The 25,346-nt window shown below is 44.6% G+C and overlaps 1 protein-coding gene across 15 annotated transcripts in view; it reads right to left on the reverse strand.

Annotated features, from left to right (window-relative positions):
• Positions 1-25,346, reverse strand: part of SCAI (suppressor of cancer cell invasion) — a 1,319,466-nt gene that overhangs the window by 296,907 nt on the left and 997,213 nt on the right. For all 15 annotated transcript variants that reach the window (XR_016307572.1, XR_016307574.1, XR_016307571.1 and 12 more), the window contains one exon: positions 21,341-21,422. Coding sequence is in view for 10 of the 15 variants with exons in the window: in XM_089658464.1 (XP_089514590.1) it covers positions 21,341-21,422 (82 nt within the window). In the remaining 5 variants the exon portion in view is untranslated. The remainder of the gene's footprint in view (positions 1-21,340; positions 21,423-25,346) is intronic.

Consider the following 25,346-nt stretch of genomic DNA (forward strand, 5'->3'; position numbering starts at 1 on the left):
TGTTACCTTGGATTCCACATTGGATAGGCGCGATGCCCAGGGGGCGGCCCCTTCTCACGACTTAGTGCTAGAGGAATGTATGCGCTCTCTCTTGTGGATGGCGGGGCTGGCGGACATCTGGAGGGAACTTCACCCAACTGAGCGCGACTTTACATTCTACTCCAACCCTCGTGACAGTTTTTGTAGCATTGACCATATATTCATGCATGTTCAGCAGCTTCCTTTGGTCAGGCGGATAACTATTCCCTCCTTGCCCTGGTCGGACCATGATCCCCTGGTACTCCTCCTGGCCCTTTCTGGGTCGGTACAGCGCCCCTTTCACTGGCGCATTAATGATTCCTTATTGACCACTCAGGTCACTTGCCAACAAATAGAATCTTTCGTACGCAGATACTTCGCGGAAAACTCGGGATCTGTTTCTTCGGCAGTTCCCCTGTGGGAGGCGCAAAAAGCCACGGTGCGGGGTCAGGTTATACAGCTGGCGGCGGTTCGGAGGCGGGGTGCCGACTTTTGGAGCTTCATTCTCTGTTGGCCTCTGCGGATGCTCGTTGGAAGTCATTCCCATCCATGGCCCATAAACGCACTCAGGACACCCTGGCGGCAGAGTTGGATCTACTCGCCTCTTCAGAGGCGGAACGGGCCCTGCGTTGGACCAAACACATATTTTATTCCTGTGTGAACAAGCCTGGTCCGATGCTGGCCAGGAAACTCAATTCTGTGGGGAAACCCCACAAACCGATTCGATTGCGACTTCCCGTCGGTGGCTGTACTGCTAATCCTCAGCAGATTGTCTCCCATTTTGTGGACTTTCTTTCGCGCCTTTATGCTAAACCAGATCCCTTCCCTGTGGCTCAGGCAGAGGCATTTTTTCAAGACCTCCAACTTCCTGGACTACCTGAGGCAATGCAGAAGGCCCTCAATGCTGGTGTCACCGTACCGGAAGTGCTACAAGCTATTAAATCTCTACGGTCCACCGCGGCCAGAGGTCCAGATGGCTTTTCCCTCCTCTATTATAAGAAATTTGCAACCCTGTTAGCACCCTTCTTGGCTTAGAGCTCATATCTCTATGATTCCTAAGACGACCGACGATGTGCAGGAACTGTAAGCCTTTTGGCCCATTTCTCTTCTTAATGAAGACTTGAAGATATTAGGCAAGATTCTTAGCTGTCGTATCAATAAATATTTGCATAGGGACCAAGTGGGTTTTGTCCCTGGGAGACAGGCAGGTGATAACGTTCGTAAGGTGGTCCATCTTATACATTTTCTACAACAGCGGAAATTCCGGGATTCTTACTGTCCTTAGACATATATAAAGCCTTTGATTCTCTATCCTGGGACTATCTGCGGTTTGTGCTGTCTCGCTGGGGGTTTGGGGTATTCTTTCTTGGATTCAAGCCTTGTATTCTTCCCCTTCGGCTTCCATTAAATACGTTGGGTATTTCTCAGATTCCTTTCCTATTTGGTGAGGTACGAGACAGGGATGCCCCCTGTCCCCAGCACTCTTTGTCCTGGCGCTTGAGCCGTTGGCTATGGCGCTCCGGACTGATTGTAATGTATCGGGGTTCCATATGTGGGACAGGAGTTCAAGTTGAACTTTTTTGCAGACGATGCCCTCTTGACTCTCACTAATCCCCTGACGACGCTTCCAAATTTGCAACAGGTTCTTGAGCACTTCTCCTTGATTTCGGGTCTCTGTATTTGAATGGCCTCAGATTTGGTTTCGCGCCTACAGTCCCACTTCCCTTATAAATGGGCTTCTTCTTCTCTTGAATACCTAGGCATTCGCTTGACCCCCACCTATGACTCACCGTTTGCTGCAAATTACTATCCATTGCTTCGCTCTGTGTCCTCTCTTATGCATTCTTGGCAATTTCCGCACCTGTCATGGATAGGACGGATTAATTCAGTGAAAATGACCATCTTGCCGAAATTGTTATACTATTTTCGCACCCTCCCAGTGCGGGTTCCTCCTCATTTCCTTCGGTTGCTTAAGGTAAAGATTATGCATTTTATCTGGACCGATAAACGCCCCAGAGTTTCCAGAACTACGCTTTTTGTCCATAGACTCCAGGGTGGCCTTGGGGTTCCCAATGCTACTAAATATTATCAGGCGAGCCAGATCGCCCCGCTATCTATGATGCATGCTTCCTCAGACATACCTCTCTGGGTCCTCCTGGAATTACCTAATTGTGCCCCTATTGCAATATCGACACTTCTATGGCTTCCCACTGCCCTGAGTCCGATTTTGCTCAATGGCTTACAAGTGTGGGACTCAGTACGTTACTCCAGTGGCCTAATGCCACCTTTTTTGCCTTTGCTCCCAATCACTAACAACCCCCTCTTCCCACCGGGTTTAGATCAACCAAGGGCGTTTTCTTGGTGGGTGACCAATGGTTTTTCACAGGTACGACACTTTTTGACCTCTCGTTCTTTCCCTACCTGGAATTCTCTTTGGGAGTCATGGGATGTCCCTCCAGCCAAATTGTTTCGTTACCTTCAATTGCGGCATTGGCTGCTCTCATTGTGGGGCACTTCTGTCTTCCCGTAGCGGAAATCTGCCTTTGAACTGCTTTGTCAACAGCGGCCGGCACCCCAGGCCTTATTTCCGTTCTTTATGCAGCTTTGAATAGACGCTCGTCGCATACTTCTCTTTCATATGTCGTTCAGTGGGAGTGCAACCTGGGAGTGGTTGTGGATCCGGAGGACTGGAATAGGGCCTGGTCGCTTGTAGCTAAATGCTCTTTTAATACGACCACGCTAGAGGCAGCTTACAAGGTATTGTTTTCGTTGGTATTGGGTTCCGGCTCGTTTGGCACAGGCGAATCCTGCCTGCAGTGATCAATGCTTTCGGGGTTGTAGCCATCGTGGTGATGTATTGCATATCTGGTTGTCATGCCCAAGGCTGCTTCACTTTTGGTCTCGTGTGTTTGGCCTCCTTTTCACCTTGTCCCATCTCTCTATACGACAGGATGTTTGGTATGCTTTGCTTCATTGTCCCATACCGGGCCTCTTGGCTCATCAGCAGAAGCTAGCTTCCTATTTGTTTTTGTCGGCCTCTAGAACAATTGCTCAGGCCTGGAAGAGCCCGTTTGTCCCTCTTCAGGGGGTGCGGGACCGTATGACCACTATGATGCTCAATGAACAGATGTCGAGTATCTGCAACGACTCCCAATGTAAATTCTTGAAAATATGGGAGCCGTGGTTGCAATATACCTTTCCCACGCTCCCCCCGGCTAGTCTGGGGATGTGATGTTGTTCGGCTTTGGCGTTCTTGGATCCCTGCTCTTGGTTTGGTTATCTTTTTTCTTTTGTACTTCTCCTTCCTCCCCCCCCCCCTTTTTTTTCTGTTTGCTTTTGGTGTGGCAGTGGATAGCTGCCTTTAGTCTGAGTTATATTTATTTTTTGTTTTGTTATTTAAGTGTCATTGATAGCCCGTGTGGGCGATCTTTTGCCCTGTTGGTGTTAGAGCACTGATTTTTTTAATTTTCTACTTCTTCTATGTGCAATTGATAGCCCCTGCATGGGCGTGATTTGTTGCTCCTGTGTTGTTATTAATTAATAAAAACCATTGAAATACAAAATGCGACGTGGAGATGAGTCCAGGCGCGCTTTTTCATCAGGCAGGCCCTGCCTGATGAAAGAGCGCACCTGGACTCAATTTGTCATGCACGTGCTCAGAAACGCGTTGCATTTTGATGACGTCGGACGCCACATGTGCTGATTCCGGACATCTTGGAGACTCTTCCAGGCTCCACCATCCATGCTGCATATGCACAGCACCATCTGCTGGCAGACACCTTGGAGATTCCACCAGGCTTACCATCCATGTTGCACATGCACAGCACCACCAGCTGACGGACTCAATTGATCTCCTATCTGGATCAGACACACAACAACATCTGGCTACAGACATCTCACCCTCTTACCCATAAGCCTGTCTTTAAATTCTAAGATGTGCGTTACTACTTATCTTTCTATTAAATACCTTCACAGTATACACTTAGAGGCGCTGTGTTTCTTTGTTTCCCTTCTGCAGAGTTATGCTTTGCTCCTACACAGCTTGACCTTCGTGCCTACTGGATTACCTTCACCCCTGCCCATTTGGAACTCATCAAACATACATGGACTGCCACACCATGCAATCAGCGGATGCACCATGCATGTGAGGTATCGCCGTGAATGTCAGATCAAGGGCAGTAATTCTAACACTAGACCTACTCTGTAAATCTAAAATGGTAGCTTTTAAAGGCTTGTAAAGCGTTGCCTATGGATATTTAAAATGTATGCAGTTGGTCGCCATTGCACGGGGCATGCACAGTTTTAAAGCATGTCATGTTTGGTATCTATTTACTCGGCATACCATTATCTTTTATATCTTACCAAATAATTGGCCAATATATTGTGTTTTTGTGCATTAAAAGTAAAAAAAGTTAATTTGTTTTTTAAAATTTGCTGCGCGAGTACTATGTGCCATAAAAAATTGTATTACCCACCATTTTATTTACTAGGGTGTCTCCTTTAAAAAAATATATAATGTTTGGGGGTTTAAATTTATTTCCTAGCAAAAAAAATACTTATTTTTTTCATGTGAACAAAAAGTGTCAGAAAAGGCTTGATCTTCAGGTGGTTATGTCAGGGAGCGAGGAGCCAGACACACAAGGAGGTTCAATTAAAGGTAGGTTTATTAATATCAAAATAAGACAAGAGTCTATGCAAGTCCAACAGCGGAAATCGTAGCCAAAGCCGGGATCAAGAGACAGGAAGAATCGTCGCCAGAGCCGGGATCAGGAGCCAGGAAGAATCGTCACCAGAGCCGGGATCAGGAGCCAGGAAGAATCGTCACCAGAGCCGGGATCAGGAGCCAGTAAGAATGGTCGCCAGAGCCGGGATCAGGAGCCAGGAGGAGTCTTAGCCAAAGCTGAGTCGGTATCCAGGAAAGCAACGAGTAGCTAAACAGGAGCTTGCTGCTGTGCAAGAGACAGGACACAAATGCAATGGACAGCTACAAACAGCAGACTTATAAGTGATAAGCCGCCACCTCCTGGGGAGGAGCCGCAGAGGGCTTAAAGCATAAAGGATCCCACAATGCTTTGCAGACACCTAAGATGGATGCCAGCACATGGAGCAGCACAAGCCCTGAGGAAAGGTAGGACCCTGACAGGTTAGAAGAGTGAATGATGTGTGGCATAAACTTCTAATGCTGGGCATAAAACGCCCCCACCCCCCAAAACGACCCCTTTTTGGAAAGTAGACACCCCAAACTATTTGCTGAGAGGCATGGTGAATCAATAGAACAATTTATTTTTTGGAAAATGACAAAAAAATATATTTTTTTTTACACAAAATTGTCACTTAAATGATTTACTGCTCACACATGCCATGGGTATATGTGGAATTACTCCCCAAAATACATTCTGCTACTTCTCCCGAGTATGGGGGTACCACATGTGAGAGATGTTTTGGCAGTCTAGCCAAGTGCAGGACCCCAAAATCCAATAAGCATCTTCAGGCTTTTAAAGGGCTCAAAGGTGACCCTATATTGGGAGATTCATTACCAGAATTCCCTGAGGTTACCTTTAGAAGGGCACCTCCGCTTAGACTTATAGTAGCCCCTAATGTGGTGGATCCACCGAGGAGTATGTCCTCATCTTTTGGGCTTAAAGGGTTTTACCCTTGCAATAAGTGTATTGCCTGTCGATACAATGGCATGCATAAGACTAGAGTCAGGGGTTTTGGATCAAGTATCACAGGCAAGAGTTACACTATACATCCAGTGATCACATGTAATATTACACATACAGTGTACCTCCTGCAGTGCCCTTGAAACCTTCAATATGTGGGTAGGGCCACGAGACATCTGAGAGATCGCCTCAGAGAACATTACAATAATATTAAAAAAGGCTTTAAGTATCACTCATTGTCCAACCACTTTAGGGACCATCACGCCAGGGACCCCTCATCATTAAAATTTACAGCTATCGATGTGATTGCACAGCATTGGAGAGGCGGACACAAGAGGAGAGCAGTGTCCCAGCTCGAAACTAAGTGGATAGTTGAACTCAAATCTTTGCAACCCCAAAGTCTCAATGTAGACTTGGATATTAATTGTTTTATTGATAATAGTTGATTTCTTTTTTATCATTTTATGTTGGTGATCTTACTTTGGATGCGTAGTCTGTTTTATTCTATTTTATTCTACTTTTCAGGAATGTGTTGATTTTACATCAGAGCTTTTATAGTGGGATGGGGATTTATTATGTTTTTCCCATCAGATTAATATATACATTGTATTTGTGTGGTTCCATTTTTTATATATTTTTTATATTTATTGATTAACATTATGACTGTCTCATGAGTAGACACCAATATATGTGACCATTATTATATTTTTGCCGTTTTGATATAGCGCATCTAATCATATATTTATATGAACCACCTACCTACCTGCCCACCTTTATGTCATTTGATGGAATATCTGTCCAACCTTTATTGATTTTCTTCGGGATGGATTTTATACTATATATTTTTATGTTTTAGGATTATATCATTTTATTATATCCCCCTATCCATCTGTAGGTACATTTGTTTATTTTAATAATTTGTTTTAATAATTTTGGATCACTTTGAGGAATGATTTGATATCACCTTCTAGTGGTATGACTATCAATTATTTTTGATGGCATTATTATAATGTGATATCCATATATGGGTACTACGGTCAACATATGGTATTTTCAATTAGTGATTTTTATTATTTCACTTCTCGTTTAGTCTATTAACCTTTATTTCTGTGCCTATGGACTCCTGGACTTTTTGTGTTTATGGACTATAACAAAATGGAGTCTTGTTCCCCATTGACAATAATTATGGTGCCTTTAAAGAATAATGGATTGTTTCCACAGCTGATTTTAACATTGCCCTGTTGGTCTATTTAATCTAGGCTTTATCATCAATTCATGTGATGCTGGGAGCGTCTACACTAATGTGGAGACATGGCTCCTGTTTACATTCGTTTGTCTGCCCTCTGCCTGCCTATTTGCGGGCAGGGATATGACGTTCCCATCCACATCATCGCAAGTGTGCGCAGTGGTTGCTGCGAATTCTGGCGGGTGACGTCAGTTATCCCGAGCAGCGCGTGGTGTTCACTGCGCATGCACGACTGCAGCAATTTAACTGGCGTCTTTGGGAGAGGATTCACCCCTTTGACAACGAGTGTGTTGCTCGAAACATGTTAGGGGATCCACCCAATTGACGCCATTAGCCACCAGGGAGCCATTAGCCATCAGGGAACCTAGGAATAAGGCCTGGAGGCCATTTTGTGCTCAAATGTGAGTTGCATAATTGTTCATTTTGGATTTTAATGTAATAAAGACGTACTTCACTATCAGTACCATTTTGCCCCCCGGCTCGTTATTTACGAGCCTCGCAAGGTGGAGCTTTTTGGGAAGAGTGCCATTAGGAGTCTGGACTTTGTTGGACCTGCCGGTGAGCCTGAGGTGACCCCCGAGTGTGTTTCGTCATCCCCGAGTGTCTACCATGGTGACCAAATGCTGCCGAAACTGCTGACCAGGCCCTGATGTCCGCTGATGATGATATACATGATGATATACATACAACGCTCAATTTGTATGTTTTTGTGGTAAAAGCATAATTGCACTAGATTCTTCAAAAAGTCAAACTGGATTTGGAGTACACCAAGCACCATTTGATACTGTCATCACTTTTCTTTTTTTTTTAAGTTATTTTGATTTTATTTATTATTTTTACACTGTACCTTTAATTTTTTTTATCACTTTTAATGCTATCACAGGGAATGCAAATATCCCCTATAACTTCAATGGGCATTGCCATATATTCTTTTTTTGAGAAATCAGGGGTCTATCAGGCTCTAGATATCTCCTCTGCCCTTACACACAAATATCTAATCAAACCAAAATCGGTGTGATCAGATGCTTTCCGAATTTACAAATGGCGCTGTTTATATCCTGCAAAACTAAAGTGATGAAATGCTTGTTGCTTCCGAATTCTTAGACTATAGAGATGATTGGCACCACTCTGGTCTCCAATCAGCTCTATGGTCAGCAGGCAGAAACACCAGATGCATTCTCAGGTTCCCCCGATGGCTTGGGACTGCCCGAGAAGGCAGTGGGGGAGGGGGGGCATCATCTCCTGCTGCTTGTAAAAGCAACCCTGCAGCTAATTAGCCACTAGGATTGCTTTTACATGAAAGCCAATCGCCGGCTGAAAAAAACGATACCAGGATAATGCCTGCAGCTGTAGGCATCATCCTGGTATAACCATTCAATAAAATGATATAACCATTCCATAAAAATTGTCCACGTATAAGTGGTACCCCATATGGAAAAAGGATGACACCAAGTCCCAAACTATCTTGCCACAGCTCCCCATGTAGTTTGGGCATCCGGGGGGCTCTTCGTGACTATCTTTTCCCTTGTAAATCTGAAACGTATAAGTATAGCCTGTTGCCCTCTCACAGGTCTTCTATATCTTGACCCCATATCTGGCACGCTTGCTGGGGAGAAATTATTTGAATGCAAGGCGGCCAGAAAAATTAATCAGGGGCTCATCAACGCAGATGTTTTGCTGGGGAGTATAGACATCTGCAAGTTTTTGGTTAAGGTGATTTGCGAGAGGCTGAATTTTGTGGAGCCGGTCAAATTCAGGGTCACCCCGAGGATGACAGAGTGTATTACCGTTGAAATGCACAAAACACATTATACTCTTATATCTATGCCTGGCCATGGCAGCAGAGAACACGGGCATATGATGAATCGTGTCTGTGGACCAATGCAACCGCAATTCATTTTTTTTTAGTAATGCCCATGTTGAGGGTTAGGCCCAAATAAAAATATAAATTCGGAAACTGTAATGAGTTTCCATGTGAATGGTCTGACAAGGTTTGAATTTGGGTTGACAGCGATACATTGTTGTGCATATTGTGAGGGGTGCGGCGTCAAACCCCAGTCCTTCTCACCAACTTGTGACCGAAGGACTAGCCAATCTAAAACCGCGTTGCCACTTGCGTAACTGGACCACAATCTATGTGCCAACAGCCTGAGAACGATTGTTACTGGGTCAGGTTAATTACACAATTAACCCTTCACACTGCCACCACCACCTTTTTACAGAGAAGGAAACTCACAAATCTTAGAATCTATGTTCAAATAGGCGTCTGTATACACACTGTCACCACAGACAGATGTATCCAGAGGTTTTAAAACACACAGTAGCACTCTTCAGAGACAGGGATTCTTAGTTTGCATTAAAGAGCTTAAGAAACAACTCAACGCTTTTCAGAAAATAGGATTTATTACTAAAAGGTCAAAATGGTGCAATAAAAATATTTACAGAAAAGATGTAACCAATATATATATATATATATATATATATATATATATAAATAGAGAGAGCAATAACACAACAGAGAGATAAAAGAAAGAAGTTTAAGAAGGTAGAATACTTGCAGAAGTCCTGGTTTAAGCAGAGTTCAAGGATCCTGAACAAAAGGGTACCTTTTCTTCCGAAGTTGGTTCCTGATGTTAAAAGGGAGAATCTCTTCATCTCTCTCTCTCCAGGCATGACAGCTTTTCTAGTGTCCCAGCAGGGGATGTCTACTGAAGCCAAGGGCCAATCGCCTCATTTGGGGAAGGGGGGTTAGGCGGAGACCCAGGCTGTGACCCAAATCCCTCCCAAGTTTATACCATGGTCAGTAACCTTCCATAGGTGCATGCAGCAGTCTAGCCACTGGCAGGTTAATATGTAGAATGATATTCTGAACGTCCAGACACCAAATATGACATATCCGGCTATGACGGATAACACGATATCGCTTTCTACTCTGTGGTAGATGTTATCTAGGGGTGTGAGGTATCAGGTGACTCGTATTAAACTGACCTATCTGAATATATGCTTTGTTTTATTGTACCTTGTTCCTGTTGGGATTTATGAAATTGTATGAAAAAGTGGTTTCAAGTGGGATGTCTGTTATACTGCCACTCTGGAATGCTTTCATGTCCAGTGACTGACTGGTTTATAGCTTTACGACCAGGCCAAGGCAAGAGCCTGACAGACATCCTGGAACCAGCTAATTGGGTTTATAACCACGAAGCGTATCCAGCTGTGCCTTGTGCACTCCTGAACTCGGCACACACACAGACCACATTCCATTCAAAGAAAAGGAGGGGGAGAGAATGATTTGGAGTGAGAATGATATTTGCAGAGTATGGTTGCAAATTATGGTTGTCATTGTCCATATCTGTGTGCACAATTATCACACATATAAAATGCTTTGATCCACAATTGGGATTTGCAAGCACATCCGGAAGGATACTGGGGGCTCTACGGGCCTGTGTGCGAATTCTTGTTGGTTGCGGGACAATACTTGTGCTCGCCACCGCACCAGCTTGTACTACACTTATGGGACTCGCCACGTCGCCAAGTCATACTGCAGTGCTGGTATTATTATTTTTATACAGGATTTATATAGCGCCAACAGTTTGCTCAGCACTTTACAATATAACAGGAGACAATACAGCAACAATAAAGTTCAATACAAGAGGGTTAGGAGGGCCAGATCCTGGGAGCTTACAATCTAACAGGTATGTGAAAGACCAGGATGTACTAGACTGCTGGTGCTTGCCAGTTCACCAAAAGGTAGTGCAGCACTAATACTGACACTCTGCTGCATACGAGAGTCAACAAAATTTACCGGCAAGTGCTAACAGAGATCAGGTATGATTCTGCGAAAACTGCGGTTTTGTGTGCAATGTATCAAGTGACACTGACATACTGACACTGCATGTGCTGGGGGAGATGGAGGGGGGTAAGCGTAGGGGCTAAACGCAGGTGCTGGCAGGTGCAGGGGCTGATCCCACTAACGCTGCGTTTTTGAGGACACTATACTAATGTGAACGCTGGTATAGTGCTGATCTGATCAAAGATATTGATCCGTTCAGACACTATACTAACAATGGAGGTTTATTGTCTATGAGCGTGTTCCTGGCAATCAAGAGGTTAAATGTGATTACTGGTGTACTGAAGGGCAATCTGACGCCATCAGGGAGGGGAAGGAAAACCACGGGAGCGTGAATCACATATATATGTGTGATTTTTCGTACCTGTGCCGCCCTGTAGCAGTATTTCTGCTATAGGGCGGTCAGGAAGTGGTTACATAAGCGGTTTGTGTTACGGCACTGCGTTACTTTAACTGACAATTGTGCTGTCATGCAATGCTGCACCAAAATGAAATTTACATCCTTTTCCCCCCACAAATTGGGCTTTCTTTTAGTGGTAATTGATCGCCTGTGTTTTTTTTTATTTTTTGCGCTATAAAAAAAAAAGATCAACAATTTTGAGAAAAAAAACAATATTTTGGACTTTTTCCTCCTTTCTTGTTGTTCTCTGTGATCACTGTTTTTGATACAATGGTTTTATATGTTTTGTTACAACGTATTAGTAGGAGTATTCTCAGGATTCAGGAGTGCTGATTAGGACAGGTGTTCTTTATTAACTAATACCTATATAAGACAGCACTTTTGTTGTTTTCTTTGTTATGATTAAGCACGAGATCGTGTGAAACGCATTAACAGGTCCTGTATTCATATCCGTGGCAAATGCTCCTATAGATCCTATAGTCCACAGGAGGCAGTGAGATCTATGTGGTATATATCAGCATAATCCCTTTTCAAAATCCCCAACCATTTCCCTCTCACAACCAGAAATGTATATATACAGGAGCACTGATTTTGGACAAAGTCCCTTTAAACCAGGATCTACAGTATATTCACAGTATAGCCCAGCAACATTCTCATTGAACAAGCATGTTCCCCAGCAGCCACGTTAGCCAGATTAGATGCATGCATCAATATTAATGAAAACTTAGTAAAAGTCCTTGCATGGTGTCTAGATGTTGTGGGGTAGCGCAATGGGTGGGCAAGCCTGACTGGTTTTGACATCTCTTACTGGCTGCATCAGAGGCAATAAACAAATGTATAATGTTCTCCTAAAATAGCCAAGAAAATGGGCATCAAATGCGCTTGTATGCATGTGATGACATCGCGATGCACTGGTGTGATAAAACTGAAAAATATAGAAATATGGTCTCCAACTGAATGTGCAACACAGGTGCCTACTCAAGGCAGAAGAGAGGAAAAACTTAAGCTATCTTTGAGACCAGGTGGTTTGGTCACCTCAAGCTGCCACATCCACCTGGCACGTGTCGAAGAATTTGATCAAAATTGCCACATGTTACTGTCAGGGAAGAACTACTTCGCATCTGCGCACATCTGTGCACCAACGCCAGGCTTCCAATGGTCGTGCTGGTGCGCACCCAAGTGCGCTGACGTGCACAGACGGGCTATTTAAACCCCTGCTTGCAAACAGAGTGGTGCTCTACTACGTCCTGCATCTGTATCCTAACTCCTGTGATCTACCTGCTTGACTCTGACTACGACTGAACTCCGCCTGCACCGACCCGGCTCTCCCTTTGACTATCTGCTTGCCTATTCCATACCTGGTCCGTCTGATTGATCCTGACTCGGCCTGCCTGATTATTCTACCATTCCTGCCTGTGACTACCTCTGGCTACCAGCTGCCACAGTCATCCGCATCTCAGCTATACTTCTCTGCTGCTGCACCTGCTCACCTGCATCCTGGTCTTCACCTGCCAGCTGTCACTGCAGACCCCTCAGGCACTCGTGCCCCTCCCAGCTCGTTACCTCCTGTCTACCCTATCAGGGGTTCCGAATGGGAGTGGTAAGAGGACGCCCTCTCTCCACATTAGGCTCCACCACCAGGTACGTTACAGTACCAGAAGACCATGTCGGAGCCTGAGAGAGGGGCCTCTCCTCTAGATGAGATTTGTCATCACATCTCGGCATTAACAGAGGCCGAAAAGGATCTTCAAGAAGGATGCACACGGCTGGAGAACCACCTTCAGACCTTACCTGCACCTGCGTTGTCTACCAGGCCCGTAGCAGCACCTGCTCCCGCTGCTACCCCAGGAAACATAATACCTCCTGCGGTAATAATGTTACCTCCCGAGCCAAGGGTCCCTACACCAGAAAGATTCTCTGGCAATCGCAGCAAGTTTTGGGCGTTCCGCAACGCATGTGAGCTTTATTTCGCTTTACAACGCCGGACCTTTTCCCTTGAAGCAACTAAGGTGGGGTTTGTGATTTCTCTGCTCCAGGGACAACCACAGGCATGGGCCCACCACTTGATAGAAAATGAGGATGCCAAGTTAGCCTCCTTAAATATCTTTTTTGACTCCATGGCTCCACTGTGCAATGACCCCCCAGTGAGCCGCATCAGCAGAGGACGCTCTTAATGTATTCCAACAGGGACGCAAGGCAGTGGAAGATTACGTCACAGAATTTAGGTGCTGGAGCACTGATACCAAATGGAATGACACTGTCCTATGATACCAATTCTGTCTAGGCCTTGCTGAATCCCTCAAGGATGAACTGGCCTGCGTAGGAGTACCCAATACTCTGGAGGAGCTCATTAATCTCGCTATACAGATTGATCGTCGTCTTAGGGAGCGTAGATTAGAGAGATCCACCAGGCTAAGTCGCCCCATATGGATGCTACCTAGGGCTCCACCATCAACCAACATGGCACCAACCAGCTCTGCTACACCTTCAGTGGAGGAACCTGAACCCATGCAAATAGGTCTATTACGAACCTCTGACACTCAAAGAATGCCAGCTTTGACGCCAGAACAACTTATGCCTCTATTGCGGAGAAGTCGGGCACTATGTGCGGAACTGCCCCGCCAAGTTCCGTAAGTTACCAAATGACTTACCTGCCAGTCCACCTCCTGCTCCCATCATCCATGCTCACATTTCCATTCCTGTCTCCTCTCAGCTTTCGGAAAGAGCTCTTCCAGTTTCCACTATCCTTGACTCCGGAGCTTGCAGCTGTTTCAACAATGTAAACTTCGCCCGGCGACACAAGATACCTTTGCGAGCTAAAGCGCAGAAACTTACTGTATATCTGGCTGATGGATCCAACATCAAATCTGGAGCAGTTACCCAGGAAACAATTCCCCTACCACTCTACCCTCCTTGGGCCACAAGGAACTATTATGTCTGGACGCCATTGCCTCCCCCAATATTTCGGGTTTTCTGGGAATCCCCTGGTTACAGGCACATAACTGTAACATCAATTGGGTATCTGGTGAAGAGAAGTTCCAGTCCACCTACTGTCATGAGCACTGCCTGCTCCAACCCTCAGCTCCATCCAGACCCCTCCTATGTATTGGCGCAGAATCTGATGTGCTCTAAATAGTTCCAGCGGCCTATCATAGTTTTCTGGGTGTTTTTACATGTGGTGCTGACTCCTTGCCACCACATAGAACATACGACTGCCCAATCGAATTGCTGCCTGGGACTGATTATTCCCTTTGGTCAGATTTTCCCTTTGTCAGAGCGGGAAATAGAAGCACTAAAGGAGAATTTCGACGACAGCCTGTAAAAGGGATTTATCCGGCCATCTACCTCCCCGGCGGGAGCTGGCATGTTCTTTGTAGAAAAGAAGGATCATTCTCTTCGTTTCTGTGTGGACTACCGTGAGCTAAATAATATCACCGTCAAAAACAGATACCCTCTACCATTGGTTCCAGAACTATTTCAGAGATTGAGATCTGCAACCCTGTTTACTAAGCTGGATCTAAGAGGAGCTTATAACCTTGTATGTATCCGAGAGGGGGATGAATGGAAAACTGCCTTTCACACCAGATTTGGGCATTTCGAATACCTGGTAATGCCCTTTGGCCTATGTAACGCTCCAGCAATGTTCCAGCATTTTGTCAATGATATTTTCAGAGACTTCCTAGACATTTTCGTTATAGTGTACCTTGATGACATTTTAATTTTTTTCCGCTTCCCTTGAACTCCACAGAGGTCATGTACAGAGAGTCCTTAGCCACCTAAGACTTCATGGTCTTTACGCCAAGCCTGAGAAATGTGAATTCCAACGCCAAAGCATCCAATTCCTTGGATTAATCATTTCCACTGAGGGTTCAGGATGGATCCTCAGGTTTCTGCCATCTTGGAGTGGCCTGCACCATCAGACAAGAAGGGAATACAAAGTTTCATTGGATTCACAAATTTCTATAGGAGATTCATAAGGGCTTTTCAGCCATAATAGCTCCTATTAACCAGTTAACCAAGCAAGGCATCCGATTTCATTGGACAACTGAAGCACAGACAGCCTTCAACTCCTTAAAGGAATTATTCACCTCAGCGCCCACCCTGAGTCATCCAGATCCGATACTCTCCTTTGTGGTGGAAGTTGATACATCAGAAAACGCAGTGGGAGCAGTCCTATCACAGCAGCAGGGCCTGAAACTTCTGTTACACCTGGCAGCATTCTTTTCCCGCAAACTGTCTCCCCCAGAGAGGAATTATGATGTGGGGGATAGGGAACTGCTGGCAATAAAATCGGCTTTATAGGAGTGGAGGCATCTCTTGGAAGGAGCAGCACACCCCATCCTAATCTATACAGACCACAAGAACCAGGAATACCTGAAGATGGCTAAACATTTAAAACCCCGGCAAGCAAGGTGGGCACTCTTCTTCTCACGTTTCACTTTCATATAACCAATAGACCAGGATCCAAGAATGTTAAACCCGATGCTCTGTCCCAGATGTTCAATGATCCTAAGGATCTCCGCATTCCCGACACGGTGCTTGCAGTAGGAAACTTCTGTCTCCTACAAATGGAACTATTGTCACAAGTCCAGCAGGCATCATTGGGGGCTCCCTCACATCCAGGAGTAACCCTATTGGCTAAAGAAGGCTTACTGTGGTCTGGAGACAAGATTTTTGCACCAGAAAGTGTACGGCTGGAGATCTTAGGGCTATGTTACGATCATCCCCTGGCAGGGCACTGCCACAAAACTCTAGACCTAATACAACGCCACTTCCAGTGGCCTGAATGGGAGAAAGACTGCAAGTCGTATGTAAACTCATGTCCTATATGCACACGAAACAAAAGCAATAGGAGCAAAATATGGGGACTACTAAGGCCCTTACCCATCCCCAATCAACCCTGGAAAATGGTTTCCATGGATTTCATTGTTGAATTACCCCCATCTAAAGGTTGTTCGGCCATCTTTGTTGTAGTGGATCGATTCTCAAAGATGACTTCATTCCTATGAAAGGAGTACCCTCTGCAACAGAGACAATCCAAAGTTTCATTAAGGAAATAGTAAGACTTCATGGAGTTCCAAGAAATATTGTCTCCAATCAAGGAGTACAATTCACCTCAAGATTCTGGAGAGCACTTTGCGAGAAATTAACAACAGAACTCTCATTTTCGTCTGCCTATCACCCCCAGACTAATGGACAAATGGAAAGAACAAATCAGACACTGGAACAATATATCCATTGCTTTACTTCATTTTCTCAGGATGACTGGGTGTCATTGTTACTCTTGTCCAAATTTGCCTATAAGCACTCAGCTTCAAAGCAATCTCCATTTTTCTCAAAAAAACTTTTTCTTATCCAACACATTGCCTGAATCATCGATCCCAGCAGTACAGCATACCTTTGGGTTCCTCCAATGGAACGACAAACTACTACAGGAGGCAATCCTGAAAGCCCAACAAGATAACAAAACATTTTTTGATAAGAAAAGAAAGGGGGACCTGATCCTAGAACCCGGTGAAGAGGTATGGCTGTATACAACAAATTTAAAATTGACCTGTCCCTTAAAGAAACTTGGTCCCAAATTCCTGGGACCTTTCCCAGTAAAGAAGAGGATCAATAATGTATCATAAAAACTCACTTTGCCTGAAACACTGAAGATACATCCGGTATTTCACATATCACTACTCAAACCCTCAGTACCTAATCCTTTTCCAGACCGAAAATCAAAACCACCTGAATCTGTGATTGTCAATGGCGAAACAGAATATGAGGTGGAAACAATTATTGATTGCAGAAAGCAAAGGAATCAGCTCCAATATCTGATCAAATGGAAGGGATATGGACTTGAAGATAATTCCTGGGAGCCAGCATCCAATGTCCACGCCAAAGATTTAATCTTGGCATTTAAATACCCTGAGAAGATGGCCCAGTTGGGCATCCGGAGGCTGCCCTTGAGAGGGAACTGTCAGGGAACAAGAACTTCACATCTAAAGTCAATGCATGTGATGCAGGCAACCTTTCACAGGTTGAGATCTACCTAGAAAACATGCAGTAAAGCAAAGATCTTGGGGGGGGGGGGGTTGCTAGGTGGTGCCCTTAAAAGAAAAACAACCCCACCAAGAGTAGTGTTCTCTGCCCCCCTTTACATCACCCCCAACTGTAGTGTCCTGTACCCCCAAAGCAGTGTCCTCTGCCCCCTGCACACCACATTCCCTCACTGAATATCCTTTGCCCCCTTCCCTCCAGTAGTGTCCTGTACCCCCAAACCACCAGTGTTATCTACCACCCTTCACACCAAACCCCCCTCTCCCACTGTGTAGTGTCTTATACCCTGTCCCATCCCCCAAAGCAGTCTCCTGTGTCCTTTTCTAATCAGAATCCCCCCCCCCAGTTTCCTCTGTCCCCCCTCAAACAGTGTCACCTCTGCCCCCCTCACACAGTGTTTCCTCTGCCTCCCCTTCCACAGTGACTCTTCTACCCCCCCCCCCACAGTGTCTCCTTTGTCCCCCCTTCCACAGTGTCTACTGTGCCCCCAAAAAACTCTTCCCCCTCCCCCAACAGCGTCTCCTCTGCCCCCTCCCACAGTGTTTCCTCTTCCCCCCCACCCTACAGTGTCTTCCCTCCAACAGTGTCTTCTCTGCCCCCCCATAGTGTCCCTTCTGCCCTCCCCCAGAGAATCTCTTCTGCCCCCCCTTCCACAGTGCCTCTTCCCTCGCAAAACGTCTCCTGTGTTCCCCATTCCACAGTGTCTCCTGTGCCCCCCTCCCGCAGTGTCTCCTCTGATCCCCTCCTGCAGAGTCTCCTATGACCCCCTCCCACAGCGTTTCCTCTGACCCCTCCTACAGTGTTTCCTCTGCCCCCCCTACAGTGTTTCCTGTGTCTCCCCTCGCACAGTGTTTCCTCTGCCTCCCACCCTACAGTGTCTCCTCTCCCACAATGTCTCGTCTACCCCACCCCCACAGTGTCTCTTCTGCCCACCCCCAAAGTGTCTCCTCTGCACCTCCTCCCACAGTGTCTCCTATGTTCCCCCTCCCACAGTGTGTTCTGTGTCCCCCCTTCCACAGTGTCTCCTGTGCCCCCCCTCAGGAGTTTCCTCTGCCCCCTCCCACAGTGTCTCCTCTGCCACCCCCCCACAGTGTCTCCTGTGTCTCTCCTCCCACAATGTCTCCTCTGCCCCCCACACAGTGTCTCTTCTGCCCCCCCCAAAGTGTCTCCTCTGTCCCCCCTCCCACAGTGTCTCCCCTCCCACAGTGTCTTCTGTGTCCCCCCTTCCACAGTGTCTCCTTTGTCCCCCCTCCCACAGTGTCTCCTCTCCCCCCCTCCCACAGTGTCTCCTCTTCCCCCCTCCCACAGTGTCTCCTCTTCCCTCCTCCCACAGTGTCTCTTGTGTCTCCCCTCCCACAATGAGGAAAAATGTCACCAGCACACTGAGGATCACCAATATGGGTCCAAAAGTTGTAATAAACGATTACATAGTTACAGCAAGGCAACGTTTCGGGAGTCTCGCTGGACCCCTTCATCAGGCATGTGACCCATGAAGGGGTCCTGCGAGACTCCAAAACGTTGCCTTGCTGTAACTATGTGATCGTTCATTAAAACTTTTGGACCCATATTGGTGATCCTCGATGTGCTGGTGACATTTTTTCTTGTTGATTCTGTTCAGTGGCAGCCGACGGTCGCTGCAGCACCCACTTATACACACAGACATTTTTAATGCAGGAATGTGTGCGTTTGGATTGTACACTTGCATTCTCCCCTCCCACAATGTCTCCTCTGCCCTCCCCCAATGTCTCCTCTGCCCCCCCCCCCCACAGTGTCTCCTCTGCGCCCATCTCACAGTGTCTCCTCTGCCCCCTCCCACAGTGTCTCCTGTGTCCCCCCTTTCATAGTGTCTCCTGTGCCCCCCTCAGAGTCTCCTCTACCCCCTCCCACATTGTCTCCTCCAACCCCCTCCCACAGTGTCTCCTCTACCACAGTGTCTCCTGTGTCTCCCCTCCCACAGTGTCTCCTCGGCCCCGCTCCTACAGTTTATTCTCTGTCACATCACAGCACATCCTACCTGCCAGCATGTGTAGAGCAGAGCGGAGATCAGAAAACAGCACGGTGCTGGATGGAAGGCAGGAGCAGGAGCTGCCGAGTTCTTAATACCATGCTGGTGATTGGTTGTTAGGACTACCCCCACTCTCCATCCAGCACTATGCTGCCTTCTGCTCTACGCTGCAGGTAACATGAGAGCAGCTGGGGATGAGAGGATGCAGAGCCACGGTCACAACTGACCTGCCAGCCCCCCAGACCGGTCAATTGCAATCAATGGCTTGTGGACCCATGATGTAATGTATCCTTCACATATGAAAATTGGTTTACTGCAAAGGGAGTTAGGATTTTGTCTATGTATTCACTGAATGATTCTGTATGTGAGCCATTACCCGAGATCCATTCCCTGAGATTATGGACTTGTGCACCCTGGGCAGTGCATTTAAAAACAGGCACTCTTAGAAACTCCACCTTCAGAAACTCCTTATCAATGAGACCTTTATTGTGGGCCTCACTGGACATTTCATATAACATTCTTTGTTCTCTGTCCATATTCATAGGGGGCATAGGTACTGTATATAATGGAGACTCAAATCATTTGAGAATTTACACAGAACATACCTCATTCCAAATAAGGATTTTTATAAATATCTTTGTGTCAGTGGCTTGTTTGCTTTGAGATCACGTAAGCAAAACTTTTAGCACCAGGGATGTTTTTGTCTACCTCACTGGAGCACTGAAATGCACTAAAAATGCATGAAAAGTGTGACTTTATTATATCCTTATTCAAAATTTGACTGGAAAAGTCTTACAATAAAACTCTGGGAAACAGATCTAGTGTAAACATTTTTTAAGAAATCCAATGGTAGCAAGCTATAGAATGGCCCCTTCAATATTCTAAATATGTAACACTCTGGGAATCCTCTATCAAGTTATTACACAGATGGTACTATAACACAAAGAATCGCCTGAGTTTTTACAATTTCCCACTCTGCTATAACGATTGTCATTTTGGAACTTTATATCACATTTTTTAGCCATACCCCAAGGTTATCTCCTTTTGGAACTATGCCATCTATTTTATATCCTTTGTCTCACAAATCAACACTATACCAGACCCAGCACCTGGGCAGCGATCAATGGCCAGCTTAAGAGCTTTCCTAATTCATGTCCTCAAAGCAGGTAGAAAAGTGTTAGTCAGGGTCTGTAAGCAAAAGAGTGCTCCAGATAAAACACTCTTTATATTTAACCTTAATGAACAAACCCAATTCAAACTCACATTTGACATTAAAAATGTAATATGGAATAAAAAACAAACTTCTGGTTTCATTGTGAGCTTCAAAATGTAGATCAGAATCAGCTCACACCTCAGTCTGCAGACCTCCACAGCTGGCTCCATTTACACTAGGGTTTCTCAAATCGAGGGTGGAATTGCCAAAAATCTGCCCGCAATTTGAAACCACGTCGTAAAAGTGTGAAAATGCGTGATTGTGTGTTCAGCTGGCATATGAATGTCTATGGCAGCTGAAAACACAGGGTGTTTTTGCCACGGTCACAGCACACTTTTCCGCATGGCAAACGCGCTGCGATTACATAAACAAAATTACTGGACATGCAACGCCCAGACACCTTTTTTTGGCCGTTTCGCATCCCGCAATTTTCTTTGCGAGATTGCGGCGCATTTGCCGCACGGAAAAATGCGCCACGATCGTGGCAAAAAATGCCCTACATTTTCAAGTGCCATTGACATGAATGCCACATGAACACGTGATCGCACATTTTCACACTCTTACAGTGCCTATTCAAATCGCAGGCAGAATTGTAATGATTCCACATGCGATGTGAAAAACCCTAGTGTGAATAGAGTGTTACACCAAATATTGGGAGGATAGCAGTGCCTGCTAAGAGTAGCTAGCATCACAACTGATGGTGCTCCTGACGATATCAACTTGTGACCAATCCCTGGAAGTAATAAGCCCAACAGATGTCACCATACTCCTACTATAGAGAAAATATAAGGACATCCTGGCCGAACATTTTGTAATCTAATTGCTGCTAGCAATTTAGTTTGCGTACTGTCTGCAAAGTCCTGAAAGCAATTGCATATTCAGAAAAATTAAAAGTTGCAATACCTTGTATGCCACACTGTTAGATGAATCCACAATAATAAATAAGGGCTTCCTGGTAAAGGGGTAGAGATCTCCAGGATGAAGGCTGCAAGAAAACAATTTAGTAAAATTGACCGGTTAAACATCATAATAGTTGTATTCTTGTCAGATGCACAATCATAAATACAGTAAGTTCCAGCTTCGGGAACAAAATTGGCAACATCTTCAATCAGACATCTCATGCCAGATAGCAGCTGCAAACCTTTCACTGGATCAGAATACAATCATCTAATATTTATGAACACCTTAAGGTGTCTTATAAACTGGTGAAGGAAATTATAGAATATTTACCTTTTATTTAATTTTTTTTATGGAGTGTAAAATTCCTGTTATACTACCTGGAGTGATTCAAGGTGACTTTGGTGGTCTGGGGGAGTGATCCAGAGGACAGAGGGTGGTGACAATGATACATGACATTGTGTGTTGTTTGGGCCTAGGCATTACAAGGAGATTATGTTCTGGTATTTTTGCATGCATTTACAGCACAGCGGTGATCTTGGCTGATAAAGATAGGTGATTTGCATTCACATCTCTTTTCACTGGTTTGGGATATTCTGCTTTATGATTGATGTAAGCTCATTTGCACATTTTCTATCTAGTTCTTTTTTAAGTGCTACACTATGTACATCCATCAAAACCACCTGCGCTCCCTGTCTCTAAAATATGTGTGTCCGGAACTGCAGCATCCTAACATATGAATATTGGATACCCAAGAACAAATACAAAAATAGGTGCACTATCCCTTTAAGTGCTCAGGTTTAACAACAATTATTCCAACTTATTATGTAATCAAGTATGACAAAAATGAAGTGCATCAAATAACTATATGAATTTATCTTTTAACATTAATGCACTTTATTCACAATAAGGAACCATACGTTAGACCACTAATTTTGATATACAGTGGGGATCAAAAGTTTGGGCACCCCAGCTAAAACTTTGTATTAATGTGCATAAAGAAGCCAAGGAAAGATGGAAAAATCTCCAAAAGGCATCAAATTACAGATTAGACATTCTTATAATATGTCAACAAAAGTTAGATTTTATTTCCATCATTTACACTTTCAAAATAACAGAAAACAAAAAAATGGCGTCTGCAAAAGTTTGGGCACCCTGCAGAATTTATAGCATGCACTGCCCCCTTTGCCAAGCTGAGACCTGCCAGTGTCATGGATTGTTCTCAATCATCGTCTGGGAAGACCAGGTGATGTCAATCTCAAAGGTTTTAAATGCCCAGACTCATCTGACCTTGCCCCAACAATCAGCACCATGGGTTCTTCTAAGCAGTTGTCTAGAAAACTGAAACTGAAAATAGTTGACGCTCACAAAGCTGGAGAAGGCTATAAGAAGATAGCAAAGTGTTTTCAGATGTCCATATCCTCTGTTCGGAATGAAATTAAGAAATGGCAGTCATCAGGAACAGTGGAAGTTAAAGCAAGATCTGGAAGACCAAGAAAAATATCATACAGAACAGCTCGCAGGATTGTGAGAAAAACAATTCAAAACCCACGTTTGACTGCACGATCCCTCCAGAAAGATCTGGCAGACACTGGAGTTGTGGTACACTATTCCACTATAAAGAGATACTTGTACAAATATGGTCTTCATGGAAGAGTCATCAGAAGAAAACCTCTTCTACGTCCTCACCACAAAAATCATCGTTTGAACTTTGCAAATGAACATATAGACAAGCCTGATGCATTTTGAAACAAGTTCTGTGGGCCGATGAGGTTAAAATTTAACTTTTTGGCCGGAATGATCAAAGGTACGTTTGGAGAAGAAAAGGCACAGAATTTAATGAAAAGAACCTCTGTCCAACTGTTAAGCATGGGGTTGGATCAATCATGCTTTGGAGTTGTGTTGCAGTCAGTGGCGCAGGGAACATCTCACGAGTAGAAGGAAAAATGGATTCAATAAAATGTCAGCAAATTTTGGATGGTAACTTGATGCCATCTGTGAAAAAGCTGAAGTTAAAGAGAGGATGGCTTCTACAAATGGATAATGATCCTAAACACACCTCGAAATCCACGGGGGATTACATCAAGAGGTGTAAACTGAAGGTTTTGCCATGGCCTTCACAATCTCCTGACCTCAACATAATTGAAAATCTATGGCTAGACCTTAAAAGAGCAGTGCGTGACAGACAGCCCAGAAATCTCAAAGAACTGGAAGACTTTTGTAAGGAAGAATGGGCAAAGATACCTCAAACAAGAATTGAAAGACTCTTGGCTGGCTACAAAAAGCGTTTACAAGCTGTGATACTTGCCAAAGGGGGCAGTACAAGATATTAACTCTGCAGGGTGCCCAAACTTTTGCAGACGCCATTTTTTTGTTTTCTGTTATTTTGAAAATGTAAATGATGGAAATAAAATCTAACTTTTGTTGACATATTATAAGAATGTCTAATCTGTAATATGATGCCTTTTGGAGATTTTTCCATCTTTCCTTGGCTTCTTTATGCACAATAATACAAATTTTTAGCTGGGGTGCCCAAACATTCGATCCCCACTGTATGTGTGAATATGAATTTTTGTATTTGTTACTACATTATGCACATATTTTTGTTTTTATAAAAGTTTTCACAGCATCTCCGAGACAGAGAAGAGTCTGAGGAGTAGATCTGTAAGAAAGAGGGAGACACCTAGAGACCTTATGGTATGACTCACTGATTCGCAGGGGTCAAAACAGCTAGTGAGAGTTTATATTTTCATTGAGATCAAAAGAACGAGGGGGAGTGTGTCTAAAGAAGCATTTACACTGAATTGGGATGATAGAGCTTTTACGTTTTACTTTCAATCTTTTTTTTATTAATTGTATAAAGTACAAAAGTAGAAAAAAAAAAGTTATTCGTCGAAACCAGAACATAGTACAATGGTAAAAACAAAACAAAAACAACAGTTGTGTGGGGCCAGGGTCCTGGTATACATACAGGTAGTGTAAAAGCAGCAACAACTACAAACTGACATAAGCGATCAAATCAAACATGTTACGTTAACATGTCAGAAACCTACACTACTTGACAGAGCTAGCTGCAGTCCTGTCTTTGAAGTCTATGCTGAGGACCCAATTATCATGACTTAATTTGCTGATATGGAATAAGCTCATTGTGTGATGTATATTTCTAGCACTGGTGTGAAGTATATCCTGAAATCTGTGCCTATGGAAAGACCTACAGTATATTGGTTATGTTATATGTATGGACTTTGTATTTTTTTTGTTATATACATTGATACTTTGTTTATGTCCAATGGGTGGCACTGTGATTTTGGTCTTATGGGCAGACATATGTGTCCCACTGTCCATTCCTTACCCACTACATGGTGGGAGATGAAGACAGTTTGGCTGCCATCCATCTTGGGGCGCATAAGCATCCTGGCTCACGGGTTCTACCCACACCTTGGCCTTTCCTTGGCTGTGTTGTGGGGCAGCACTGGTTGGAGGGGCAGGGCAACTGCGATTAGCACTAATGTGTATGCACTGTGATGTGGGGCGCCTGTGCCATTACGATGTCACTTCCCGCTGCCTTTTTGGAGATGAGCGGGACAGACTGATGGTGTGAAAGCATATATAGGGGAGTGGGTTTCCTCAGGTGGTGGAATATTCTGGCAGTGGGAGGCTGTAGGCTCTGTGATGGCCAGGTATTTTTTGTTTGGTTATGCATATAAATGAAATAAAAATCCTACCCTAGATATATCCCCAAACGCAATATTCCTTTGTCTAACAATTATGATGATTGTGCCTCTAATAAGCCTTCTATTTCCGCTCTATCTTCTAGTCAATCAATGGTTTATCAAGATCTCACAGGCGATATTAATCCTAAAAAACATAAATGGGAATCTGTTATTTCTACTACTGATCCTAATACATGGTCATTAGGCCCCAATGGTGAACGTAAACCCTCATCTGTGCGGCCTAAACAAGCACCTTCACGCTTTCATCCATCACATTCTAAACCCTCATCGGGCTATTG

Source organism: Staurois parvus, unplaced genomic scaffold (genome assembly GCF_062004578.1).
Source record: "Staurois parvus isolate SC_StPar_1 unplaced genomic scaffold, SC_StPar_1.0 ptg001072l, whole genome shotgun sequence".
Lineage (NCBI taxonomy): Eukaryota > Metazoa > Chordata > Amphibia > Anura > Ranidae > Staurois > Staurois parvus.